At 39.8% G+C, this 13,337-nt stretch overlaps 1 protein-coding gene across 5 annotated transcripts in view; it reads right to left on the reverse strand.

The window, feature by feature from the left end:
- The window catches only part of EPHA6 (EPH receptor A6), a 367,730-nt gene that overhangs the window by 280,186 nt on the left and 74,207 nt on the right, over nt 1-13,337 (reverse strand). For all 5 annotated transcript variants that reach the window (XM_074531375.1, XM_074531379.1, XM_074531363.1 and 2 more), the window contains one exon: nt 1,736-2,399. In XM_074531375.1, the coding sequence (XP_074387476.1) occupies nt 1,736-2,381 (646 nt within the window). In that variant the 5' untranslated portion in view covers nt 2,382-2,399. The remainder of the gene's footprint in view (nt 1-1,735; nt 2,400-13,337) is intronic.

The following is a 13,337-nucleotide window of genomic DNA, read 5'->3' on the forward strand; positions in this document are numbered from 1 at the left end:
GTTTGACACCATGTGCAAGTAGGAGAAATATATTAAAGTATCAACAGGTACTTCCCACCACCCAATTATTTTTCAGAGCAGACTTCAAAATGCAAAATTATTATTCTGATTGTCTATTTTCATGCAAAAAAAAAAAATGGTTCTGTCCTGAGTATGTCACAGATTTTTCCTGCACAAAACACTGACAGAATGGTGCACAACACTTGCAAGATTCACATTTGCAAGTCCAGCAGGGGACTGGGAGGGACAAAAGGGCTTTGGGTTGGGGTTTGGGGGAAGGACCCAAAAGATGTGAAAATTTTCTAAATATAGATCAGGTCTTATCAGGCTAAGATAGAGTGGCTTCTACTCTTCCCCACCTAGTCCCCCACTCTCTGCTTCTCTGAAAAGAAGCTCAATGTAAATTATAAACATTTTCCCCTCAGAGTTAGCAACATTCAGGTATTTTTTTATTGCATGAGTATTTAAGAGTTTTCTCAGGATTTACTAACAAGCAACATCTCTTTTAAACTCAGAATTTGTTATTCATGTCTCATGCAAGAAGCAAAGTCTAAAATAGAACATTATGGCTGTCTGGAAGATGTCTATCAACACACACATCATGGTTCAGTTCACAACCCTCAACAGCCACACTGAAAAAATCCCATTGTACCAATGCATTGCCAGCTGTCCAAACATGCATCTCCACCACGAGCTGTGGCACAAACGTGAACAGGAGGAGCCCTTCCACTCATGGTTTACACACTGCAGAGTCAGAACTACAGAAATTAAATTGTGCTCTTTAGTTATGAAAGCATCTCCTGAAGTTGGGCTTGCCTCGGGCATGACATTCACAAAGCCATGTAAGACAAAAGTATTCTGAAAAACTGCCAGAAATAAAATATCGTAAAAATTTAGATTAACTGTAGAAGATGAAATAGACAACAGCAACCTATGAAAATTATTTCAAAACACAAGGAAGCTCTATTAGATTAGAATTTTCTAAAGCAGTAATTTGTAATTCTTGGGGTAAACAGGTAAGAATATGCAAAAACTCGTGGCTTTGGGTACTCCATTTCACTTTGAAGGTCCTGCTCAGCAGATCAGATGACCAACTGAATAAACCAGTGGAGTCAATGTACTGCAGAAAACATTTCTGGTAGCCTTTGGCTGCTGCCTGTATTGCTCATGTACAGATCTAGTGTATGACTCACTTGCATAATGGACAGGAATTCACTCAGCATTAAAGTTTCAGAGAAAATCCTTATCCCATTAAGAGAGAAACCTTTTGACCTTATGTACAAAATTATGCTGGCTTCCAATAACGGCACTGTCAACATTGTATCTTTGCAATGAGTGTATTTTGATAATTAATGCCAGCAAGATCAGACAACAAAGAGAATTTCATTTTCTGATTACAGTGCATAGTGCTTTTAATGCTCTCTATTATCCAAGGTTGCTGTGCAGCTTGCCTAGCACCATTCCATCTGAGAAATTCTTGAGCAAAATAGCAGAGTCATTTTTGTAAAGGATGGGTACAGACGCTCTCTTCCACTTTTTAATACAAAGCCAACATTGAATCACAGCAGACAGCCTCAGCAGCCACTGAGATACCATTGTTCACAGCCACTACCACAGAAAAGTACCTTATTCTCAAGTAATTTCCAAACTATTATGGACAGTGGAAGACAATATGACAGCATATTACTTCTCTTAAAAATTAAAAAAAAAGAAAAATCGAACAATGTTTACTCACCATGACAGGAACCCTCCAGCTCTTCGTACCCCACGCTGCAGATGCACCGTCCCAGAGGCACCAGCCAATCCCCATCTGCCCCACAATACAGTTTTGGGGTGTCGCGTTCCTCAGCGCTCTTCACGCAGGAGCCCCGCACTTCCACCAGCGAGGAGGAATCCACCCTTGGGATGGTGTCAGGAAACATGGCCAGGTTACGGACCGTGAACGGGCATTTCTTGTAATAGACACGGACTGACACCAAAGCAATGCACGCTCCAATGTCCTGGAAAGCCAGATAAAATCCCTTCTTGTTGATGGGCCCAACTTCACGAACCTCAGTGTTGAGCTTGAGGATGCGGTCGCCCAAGTCCATCTGGGTGAAGCTCTCGTCAGCAGCTATGGTATCAATTTTGGTGTACTGGTTGGGCTTGAATTTTACTCCATGAGGCTCATCTGACTCCATGTAGTAGAGATTGAAGGTTTCCTTGCAGGTGCCCAGCACCCAGGGGATGCTGTTGCAGTCCCTCAGGGTGAACTTCATCTCCACGTAGATTTTCTGCGCGGCGTCGCGGGAGACCCAGTTGGTTTGCAGCCAATTGTTCTGGTTGGGCTCCATCACGTTGCACACCTGGTAAGTGTGGATGGGACGGTTGTGTTCATCCATTTCAGTTATGGCATCCCACTGAAAAGAAAATAAAAGTGTTTCAAAAACAGGAAAAATATGTATTATGCACGCACACACACGTGCTCCATGCATATGCACCTATGGCTGAATTATGAATAATTAATTCAAGTGTAGTGGAAAGTCAGTGGTAAAAAGAAAATAACTACAGAACACCACACAAGCTGGATTTCAGAAACCTCAGAGAAGTTTCTATTATTAGAAATATTAAAGAATTACTGGCACGTAGCAAAGGACAACATACAGGTCGCGTTTATATTTTTATGCTTATCTCCATATACTTTATATCAAAGGCTCACCAAATGCTTAACTCATTATAAAACCTGCTACTTCAAAAGATCACCAACATCCCAAAAATAGCTACAATGTAACGCAATCACCTTTCCACTGAGCAGTCATGATATCAATATATCACCAGAAATATTTTTTTAATCAAAACACAAAACTACTTATAGTTCTGTATCCAAAAATACTGTATCCCACCAGAAGTTTTAGCTTAGCTTTTAGATGTACTGATCCATTCGGGTAGAAGCAGCAGGAAAAAAACCTCAAAATAAAAACCAAAACCAACCAACGTTAAAAGCACATTAAAAGAAAGATGAGCTGCTCCAGAGCGGTCTCAAAAAGAAAAGCAAACTAAAAAATCACCAAACAACTCCAGCACACCAAACAGAATTAAAAAGTAGTCAGCTGTTTTAAAAAAAAATGTTGTTTTTAAAATAGAGAAGAGCTTTCCAAACTGGCATAGGCCAGCTTAATTTAAAAGCCTCAATATGATACTGTCTCTTAAAATTATTATGGAAGAAAAAATATCCAAAATATCCTGCTCTTACCAGGGGATTCCCCTCAGAAATATTTATATATTCACTCTGAATCAATATCTCAATTTGAACTAAGAAATTAAAGCCCTAGAGTTAGCTGTTAACCATGCAGTTAATAGTACAAATCTGTTACTCTGTAGAAAAGTAAAGGCTCAGCACTTCAATAAGTGGTTTCAAAGAATAAAACAAAACGGATTGATCAAACATGGACAGGGCTTGAGTCCATTCAAAGCACATCTCTCATGCTTTGTGCCTGTGCCTTTCCACTGTGCTCCCAGCCAGCCTGCTGAGGTCTCCTATTTCTGAGAAATTTACCTTTGGGCAAGACAAATGTTTAAAATCTGCAAAAAAATTTAATAGGGCTAGTAGTCTAAACATCATACATCTAAAATACTTGGGAAAAGGTTAACATTGAACATCTCAAGCCAGCCATTGCACTGGGCCATGCTGGGTAATGCATGGTTACAAATACAGAACGTGCTCTTACGTATCAGTCCTAGGTACAGAGTGGAAACAAGGTGACTTCCACCACCTCAAAATGTCACTTTCAGTGACTGAAAAGTCTGACAGAATTCACTCTGTGAGAGTGGACAGAGTCTCTCTGCATGAAATACAATCTGCTTTTAATTTTACCTGAGAGTTGCATTTCTCATCTGATAAAAACAGTCAGGAAAGGCAGCAGTTGAATTCCGTGCAGTCAACAAAAAACCCAAACAATTTATCAAACACACACTGGTTTTCTTTTGGACATATTTCATATTATAGTTCTAATTTAATCAAATTTAATTTGTGCAAAACTTCAAAACCAAATGAAGAGAAGCATCTCACTGGTGATGTTTGCACAGGAACAAGGTGGCACAAAAATCCCTGACCTGACCCTCACAAAAGCTGGCAGGAATTGTCTGGCTTAGACAAGCTGACAGCTCAGACCTCCTTCCAACTCCACCCATCCCAATGTGCTGCTCTACCTTCAAAACCTTTTGATTACAATCCTTTCCAATGAGGAAAACCTCTGCTAACATGGATGGAAGCAGCAGCAGCATAAAGCTCATTCTTACACCTGGAGTTGCAGGTCTTGGGGAAAAGCATGTTAAAAGCATTATTTGGAGGAATGACTACAAAGTTTTAGTTGAAAAATGAAATAAACACCAACATGGCTAAGTGTTTACATTTTACATGCAGCATAAAGGAGGAGTAAATCACTCAAATAGATGCACATTCAATTTGAATATTGGGGGAGAGAAGAATCCAAGATTATTCATCACATCCAAGCACAAAATATGAGATTAGGCTACAAGTCACACTAGGATTTTAGTTAAATAAAGTCTCAGCTGTTTCCATACCTCTACAAACTACTTTACAACCTCTAATTTTTAAACTTCACTAATATCCAACAGTTCTACAGAGAACACTATCAAGAGAAAATAATGTAACTTTAAGCTTGTATAAGCTATACAATACTGAAATCTTATCTTCATGGATCCCTAATTTTTTTATTCTATTTTTAAACATAACACTGGATATTAAAAAAAAAAAAAAATCAGCAAGAACCTTTTAGTACACATCACTACTGAAAGCTGTTCCAATTAATAAGGGTAGATCTATCAAGCAGGTGAAAATATCTACTTCCTAATGAGCTGATACCAAGGTAAACTTCAATGGAGTTAAAGACACCTCTCCCACAAGCTGTCACACTGACTGATGGATTAATATTGGGCTCTTAATCTCAGATAACAGTTATTGAGGCACTGAGCCCAGCAGCAGTTTGCTAACCTGGAACAGCAATTTTAGAATCCTGAACACCTCAAGATTCTTTATTGATATTTTTCATCATTTTAAGAAAAAAAGAGGGGACATGGGCATAAGTAACCAATACCCCCGCTCGCCAGTTTATGGAAGAAAACATCCGCTCTTACAAATGCAGCAAAATTTGTATTCCAAGCAAGAAATTGTTATAATTTTATTTTAAGGATGATTCTCTAAAATTGAAGGGTTCTGCACCTGCACATATCTAACCGGTGTAACTGAGCTCATCCCAGAACAAGAGAAGGTTGTGCCTGACCTAACATGAACACATTTGGGTATCAGGCACACTATGGCACCCCTGGGTAAAATATTCTACACAAACCACTTGCTGAGCAAAACACACGAGGATAAGCACTGGCTTTCCATGCAGAGAACTGAAAATAACACGAGATAGGAAACTGGGGAGCAAAACCTGTTGACTTCAGCCATTCTGCATTTTATGTTCTCCTAAGAAGACAACTGTTAAGGCAAATCCTCAGTGGTGATAAGTTTTATTCTTACCTGGCCACAAGAGAAAGGTTTCCATTCTAAACTGAGGAACAAATATATAAGGTTCATGCTAGAGAGATCTGATTGACTCTCTTGGCTCCAGCAAGTGAGGTAATTTCAGAAATGGAATTGTCAACTATTTCTTACAGGCAAACATAGGCTGACATTTGAAAATTCAGTGAACCTGAACTGTAGAAATGCAATATACATATCCCTCATTGCCCACAAACATCCACTTGAGAGAGCTCAGGTCACAGTCAAAAAGTCCATCCTATCAAAGGGATGAACTGTGTTTGCTGTACAGAACTGCTACTATCCTGAAAAAGAGTCTGAAGAAAGTTGCAGGTGTGTTCATGTAAATCATGCACCCCAAAAGAGTTAAATAAGCATTTTCTGACTTACCACATCCAACGAGGACAAAAAGAAAGCATATAATGTTTTCTCTAAATTGGTCTTTTTTTTAACCCACTAAATGATTTACTGCTTATTTAGGTCATCCCAGATCTCAGCTGGGAGTCACCTAATGAAATCTACACATGTAGAACACTCAGCTGTTCACTCCTGACAATCTTATAGATTCCCATTTCCATGGAAACAAGCAGAACAGTAAAAATACAGAGAGTTTTAAAAGTTTTCTAAAATTCCCTTATACTAATCTCCAGTGAGATCATCTTCATAAAAATGAGATCAGAAAGGTCCAAATGAAGAAACACCAGAGGAGGACTGACACTTGGCATGCAGCTGCCATCTGACAATGCACATTTACACATCTCGGTGCTGAAGTGACATTCAGGCAAAACCAGCTACACACTACATCACAGAACTGAAGGAATAAAACTTATCTCAAAGTAATGTGCTTAGGAAATGAAAATTTTAAGGCACAGCTGGCATTTATGATGACATGGAAAACAGCAAGACTAAAGAATATTTACAAGAGCTAGAGAATTGCTCTAAGTTAAAAATATCAAGGTAGTATTTCTCCCCTTTCCCACTAACTCATTTTTCTTTGGCTTCACTTTTCCCAAGATCTAAAATTTTGTATGTGAAAACAGGTGCTCAGACCCCCAAAGATGAGTGACAAAAATGAACTTCCAAAATATGCCTATCTGAAAAAAAACAGACAGAATTCCCCAGCTATTTGTGTATGTCTTAGCAAGTACAAGTTGATGTACCTGGCAAAAAAGAACAGCAACTGAACTACTTATGTTCTTACATTTAAAGTTGAGGTGGTTTAGAGTTGTTCGGGGAATGAACAGTGATATGTAGCAATTTTATTAGCTCCACAAAACTAAAATGACAATCACAACGCAGGATTAGAGGAAATTGTGGCATCTGTTTCCTATTCATGCACAGAATATGAGAGTAAGAGGGCAAACCCCTCAAAATCTGTGGAAGTAGACATGATTAAAAGGAAATAAAATCAGAATTAAATAAGTAAAGAATAGTTAGGGCAACATAAACAAAAGAACACAGGAGAGAAAGTTGTTAATGCACTCAAAATAGAAATCCAAAAGTGAATTGCTTTTCTGTTATTTACATGAAGTACTGAACAATTGAGAAACGAGCTCTTCCGGGTGATCCAACTCTGCTCTGAAAACTCTTCTGGTTCATATAAATGTTTTCTACAGGCAAGCAAGACCTGGTTTTGGTGGAATTTAGGGGATGAACCCTGGAATTCAAGCGAGACCAACTGCAGATACGTGAAACAATTGACTGTCACTTTGGGATTAGCCAGTATAGGACTTTAGGATCAGCAGGCAGAATAAGACAGCCCTGCTCCAGCCTTGGAGAGTGAATTGGGACTGTTCCAGAAGGAAAGGGCATCAGAGGTCTTGAACAAACAATTTTGTGCATCTACTAGAAAAGATCAAGATGATAAGAAATGTATTTACATCACAAAATACCTGTGGGGGCCTGAATATATGTTGTATTGTGGGATCTGTGTGGGTCCGAGTTACTCCAAACGAGCTGCAGCTCGTTTGGAGTAACTCGGACCCACACAGATCCCACAATACAACATATATTCAGGCCCCCACAAATACCTACTCTGATGTAGGGCTCAGGCTAGAGAGGCAATCCATTTGACTGACCAGAATTTGGACACAAGCATGATAATGCACCAATGAAAAAGTTACACACAGAATGATGTTCATACTGTTTGGACAGGGCAGAGAATGTATAAAATAGAAGGCAGAGAGAATAATACATAATTCCTTCCATAACAGATAATGAAAAACTACATCCAGAAAAGAGATGTACAGAAAAATGGGAAGAAAACCCAAAAGAATTCACACACATATTCATACACAAAGGTTGTTTATTATAACCTGAAATATCGTTGAAACCAGCCACTACTATGTAAAATCCTTCCTCCCCCTCAGCACTCTGGAACAAGACCATTGTTTCCCTGAATGCATTACTGAATATAAAAGACTCAATGACTTGCACTGAGGATCTGCAAGGATGGTGTGCAATGCTTTTGAAATGAGACACACCAGTAAAACCTCAGCAGGTGGTGAGAGATGCCACAATTCAGTTGTGAAAAGTGCCCCTGATCACCTTTCCAGGGGCATCTCATCCCTTTGTAATGCAACACTCCCAATGTATTCAGAATTGAATGGAAAGTGAGAGAAGAAAGTCTACACATTTTCAAGAGACTACAGCTCATAACACTCAACCCTGCTGTGTGCCCTTCAAAAATCTGGCAGTGCACTGTCCCTGGGACCTGTGACAGAGACCTTCCCTGCTGGCCCCTGTCTTACAAAAGAAATAATAATAAAAAATACATAACCCAGTGGTTTTACAGCTATCTTCCACTAGAATAGAGCTGGGTCTGGCTCATCACAATACGTGTGTGCTACATCTGCCTGCCAGCAGCTGCAGAGTCCACTGTGATAAAACACAGAATAATGCTGATAATGCTGATGCTGGCAGGGCAAAGGGAACAAGAGCCCAGCCACCTTCACTTGGCTGATTGAGATTTATGGGATTAACCACGAATACCTGAAGAATAGGACTGCCCTAAACATCAGCACACATGTGCTGAAACACAGGGGTCTGCTGTGGAATAACAGATGTGTGGATTTTGGTCACTCAACAGAACCACAGACTGGCTTGGGTTGAAAGGGACTTAAAAGATCATCCATGGGCAGGGACTCCTTCCATTATGCCAGGCTGCAGCACCCACAACTTCTCTGGGCAACCTGCTCTGGTTCCTAACCACCCTCACAGGAAATAACTTCCTCCTATACCTAACCTATTGCTGCCCTCTTCCCTTTTAAAACGATTCCCCCACTCCTATCACTACATTATTTAATTAGTAAATATGATTAGTAAACGAGATATATCATGACTTAAAATACGTAAGTGTTAATGCTTATACTTCCTTTTAATTGGAATAAGACAAACAAGGACTGAGAAATAAATTACAACTACAAAAAAACTAAATCAAATGTAGGTACAATCCAGTCAAGCTCCATCAGGTATTAGCTGTTTAAGAGTGGAAGACTTATTTGCTGCTGTGTTGCTTGACTTGCTAAATATGGGGAGCTGCAGCAATCCTGGCTGTGCCTCTCCCAGCACCTGGCACACTTGGAGTAACTGGAGCAGAATGTTACAACAGTGCTCAGTGAAGCCACTGGGTACCTGGGTAATGCTGCACAAGAGCTGTCTGCATCCGCTGTGTGGCCTGGGGGACCTTGCTGCAGCTCCAAAATAGCACAGATAATGTTGTGGCAAATGTTTGTGCGTCCTCAGGTATTTAGAAACACAGAAAAACAGTGTGGAGCAAGCTTTAAGAAAAAAACAAAAACAAACCTTGAGCAAGATCTACGCTTCTAGTTAAGAAATTTCTACAAATGGAGAGTTTCCCTGTTAATGTTGTTCAGGTGTTTGTGAGCAGCCCGGGGCTGTCACATCACCGCTGCGCTGGCTCTGACTCACTGAACCCCTTGGTTGCCAAGCTGGGCCATAAACTCCCCTCCTGGCAGACCTGCACTTCCCATGAACTTTAACTGGGCTGGCCTGCTGGGAAGCCAGAACAACTTCAGGGCAGGCAGAGATCCTTGGTAGATTTCCTCAGCCTCAGTCTGAGAGCTGACCTTGTCTGCCCCATGATATAATGCACATACTGAGTCAAATGGCTGCTTTCACCACTTCAACTCCTCAGAAACCGTGCATTGCATCACATCACAAATCTGACTTGAATGCACAAATTTTCAAATATCAGCTCTGTTTTACTTGGTTTCCCCTGCCTTGAATGTACAGTTCTTATATTTGAAATGCCCCAGCAGCAGCAGGAAGATTTGTTTGCCTTTATCATTCCAAGCAGGGGAGTTTTAGTGAATAGCACAGAATCCCAGCACACCAGTGGTCCTGGCTACGTGCACCCACAATGAGGGCTATGACTCAGAGTTTCCCATTTTCATTTCCTGACTAGTCACTCTGGGAAAAAAAGCATTTCAATACTACTGATGGCAGAAATTGTATAAATACCTTTTCAAGCTCCAGGTTTTCCCATTGAAACACAGTGGATCTCAGAGGGTTTTGTTTTTATGTGGGCACTGGCATATTTAAATTCCTACAATTAGCAATCAGTGAGTTTAATATGGATGGACTGAAACCCAGAAGATTATCTGTCCACTTCTTCCATCTCTCCCCAGTTTTTTCTAAAGTCTACTTTCTTTTAAATAAAGAAAAAAATCCTGCCTTTTCTACTTCTTACTGAGTTTGTACTAGTCCATTAGTGATTCTAACTGAAATTATACAAATGGACACAATTAAAAATAATAATTACACAAAACAGCTATGTAAGGCTTTTCATCTGTGGAGTGCTTTATAAACACTAAGGCATTAATTCAGCCTACAGACATAAAACTAAAGGTATTAAGAGGAAGGTGAAGCGCCAGATGAGTGATTGTTAGCAGCATGCTGTGTGTCAGAGCTGTACCAGTGTGGATGCCCTGATCTGTCACCACCCACAGGAGCTGAACTGATGACACTGCAGCACAGCTCTGCCTTTGGGCATTCACTAACGGGCTCCTGCAGAACCACTCTCCATTCCCCTCCAGCTGCTGTGCTGCCTGCTCTGCACACATCTGGCTGGAATCCCCGAGACCCAACTGCTGCTGGAGACCTGAACACTTGCATCTCTCATAAATCACCTCCAGCCTCCCACCACCATCCTAACAAGCACTATCGCTACCTACAAATAACAAATTCATGACTTCGTTTTTTCTCCAGCTACTTATCCCCTCCAGGCAGAGGATCAAAAGGGGGAAAACCAAGATTAGAGCTATGTGACTAATTAAAGGCACAAACTTAGATTTATTGGCTTGCAAGGGATCGTGTTGATATACTCCAGTGAAAGCCAAAAGCAATGCTATTATATCCTGCCATTTAACTGAGCCTAAAACCTCTGGAAATAAAATCTGAGAGGTGAACAGAAGAACCAATTATTACAAGTGGAGCAAACTGAATAACAACATCAGTAGCAGCTCAGTTTATTTGCATGTAAATGCACAGGCTTGTGTATTGCAGCTACATGCCTTACAACCTTGCTCATTTTCTAGGTTAAACAGAGCCATGCCAAAAAACTCCAAGGAATAACTTCTATTACAGGTTGCAAACATCCTTAACAAAGCATCCAAAATGTGCTGAGAAATGAATACATAAAAACGAGAAGCCTACAGTATTTTTAAAAGGAAAAAAAAGCTATCCATATGAACCTTATCTATAGTCTGTGAACTCCAAGGCAGGAACAGAGGAAAAAACAAAAGGGAAGAGAAAGGAAAACAAAAAAACCCCCAGTGTTTCCCAGAATATCAAGTTGTTGATCCTTCCTACGTAATTACTTATTTACTGAGGACTTGTAAAGCAGCACTGTCTCCTCAGGGAGCTCAGGCTCAGTCACACTTGTTAAAATGCCCTGGAAGAAAATAACTTTCTACCCTTCCCCAGTGCTCCCTCCTTTCCTTCCCACTTCTGAGAGCACAAATGGAGGGAGCATCAAGCTCTTAATTATCCTATACTATCAATAAGCTGGCATTAAACCCACTCCATTCACTACAGTCGAGGAGTGCATCATCAAAACAAACTCTCAGAGATCTCATTTCTACATGGTCCTGTGTGTGAAAAGAAGAGATGTGAACTATAATAATAACTCCCATGCTCTTTCAACCTCCCTCATCTCATTATTCATATTTTCAGCTACATTAAAAGTAATCTTGTGAATCAACTTTTGGCAGAGATAATGAAAGAAAGGAGAAAATTTCATTTGACTGTATTTCAGTTTAGTTGGTAGGCAGGCCAGGATATCTAACGTAGGTTTGCAATCCCTTTAGGTTCACCCAAATTAGAAAACAGCTAAAAGGTATTTAACGAAGAACTACTTATGACAAGACACGGAGAGCTTCAGTAAGTACATTTATTTCACAGGTCTGCTGTTCAGGTTTCTGAAGGAAAGCAACCCATGCAGTTGTGGAGAGATTTATACATTTGCTTGCTCTATTTTCAGTTCAGTTTTCTTGGAACACCACAATCTCCCCAAGACATGGAGAACAAGCTCTGGCTTTCCAAAAGAACCTTGTTCATAACACAAAACAACAAGCACCATCTCTGCTTGGGGCATGTCCTGATCAAAGATGTACCTAAAGACATGCTGACAATCTTTAGCTTAATTTATTGTTGGCTAATTTTTTTTTTTTACTTTACTTTTTTTGGAATTAATAATAATTATCCTTTTATTTTCCAGATACTGCAATTGCAACAGCTATACCTGACTTCAGTGTTTAAGTACAATAAGATTTTTTTTTCACCTAACTGAAACTTAGAGCTTTATTTGGAACCTACTGTAGATAAAAATCACTGCAGCTGGCAGGGGGTAGTCATGGAATGTCAGCTAGAGGTCAAATTACATGTCAGGTTCTTTTGTAATTTACCAAAAGATTACACTTTGCACATTTATCTTCCAGAACTTTCTCTGTTGTCAAAACCAACTTGACCCTAAGAGTGCAAAGCTTTATTAAGTTACAGCTGAACACAATTGTTGAGATGTTGGTCCAGTGCCTCCAGTTAATATATCACCTACCAGCAGGATGTCCTTTAAAAAGAAAACCATTCATGTTTGTCATTTCAGAGCAGTAAAAAGAGAAAGGTTTCTTGGCCTATGTCCTCACAGGGTGTTTTTTGATGAAGGACAGTACAAACTGTTTGTTTGCATTTTTTTTTAAACCAAACTGTGCTACATCAGTGAAGCTTTTCACATGTCTATTTTAAATAGTCCCATGACTTTCTGGTCTAAGCATGAAACACTGAAAAAAAGCTTTCATAAAAGTTGATCTGATATCATTGAAAAAACACACCAAAAGCAGGCCATAGTTAAAGAACATCACTAAAATCTTTGGCCTCTTTTCTGTAGAATGCCATACATTTCTGCTAGGAAACAACTGCTCTTGAGTGGGTTTTTTTGCTATTAAAACCATGCTTTTAACAGACATCCCAGCTTTCTACAATACAAATGTTGGAGTATTCATAGGGCCAGGGAAGATGGCAACACAATTCAGCTTTGAGAGTTATGAAGAGAATGTCAAAATTAGGAGGTTAGACAAGAACCAAAACCCCAGGAAAAGGGAGGAAGAAGCCAACCTCACATTCAGATTTTATCTTCCTACTCCTCTCTTTGTCCAAGAGCTGCCCTGGAGATCACAGCAATGACTACATCTAACTGCCATTTTTTAAAGACAAAATGTTTATCAAACAGATATAAATTGCTGTAATCAAATGATTCACTGCATGATGACCATTTAGAAGTTTCCTCACATTT

Source organism: Zonotrichia albicollis, chromosome 2, assembly GCF_047830755.1.
Source record: "Zonotrichia albicollis isolate bZonAlb1 chromosome 2, bZonAlb1.hap1, whole genome shotgun sequence".
Lineage (NCBI taxonomy): Eukaryota > Metazoa > Chordata > Aves > Passeriformes > Passerellidae > Zonotrichia > Zonotrichia albicollis.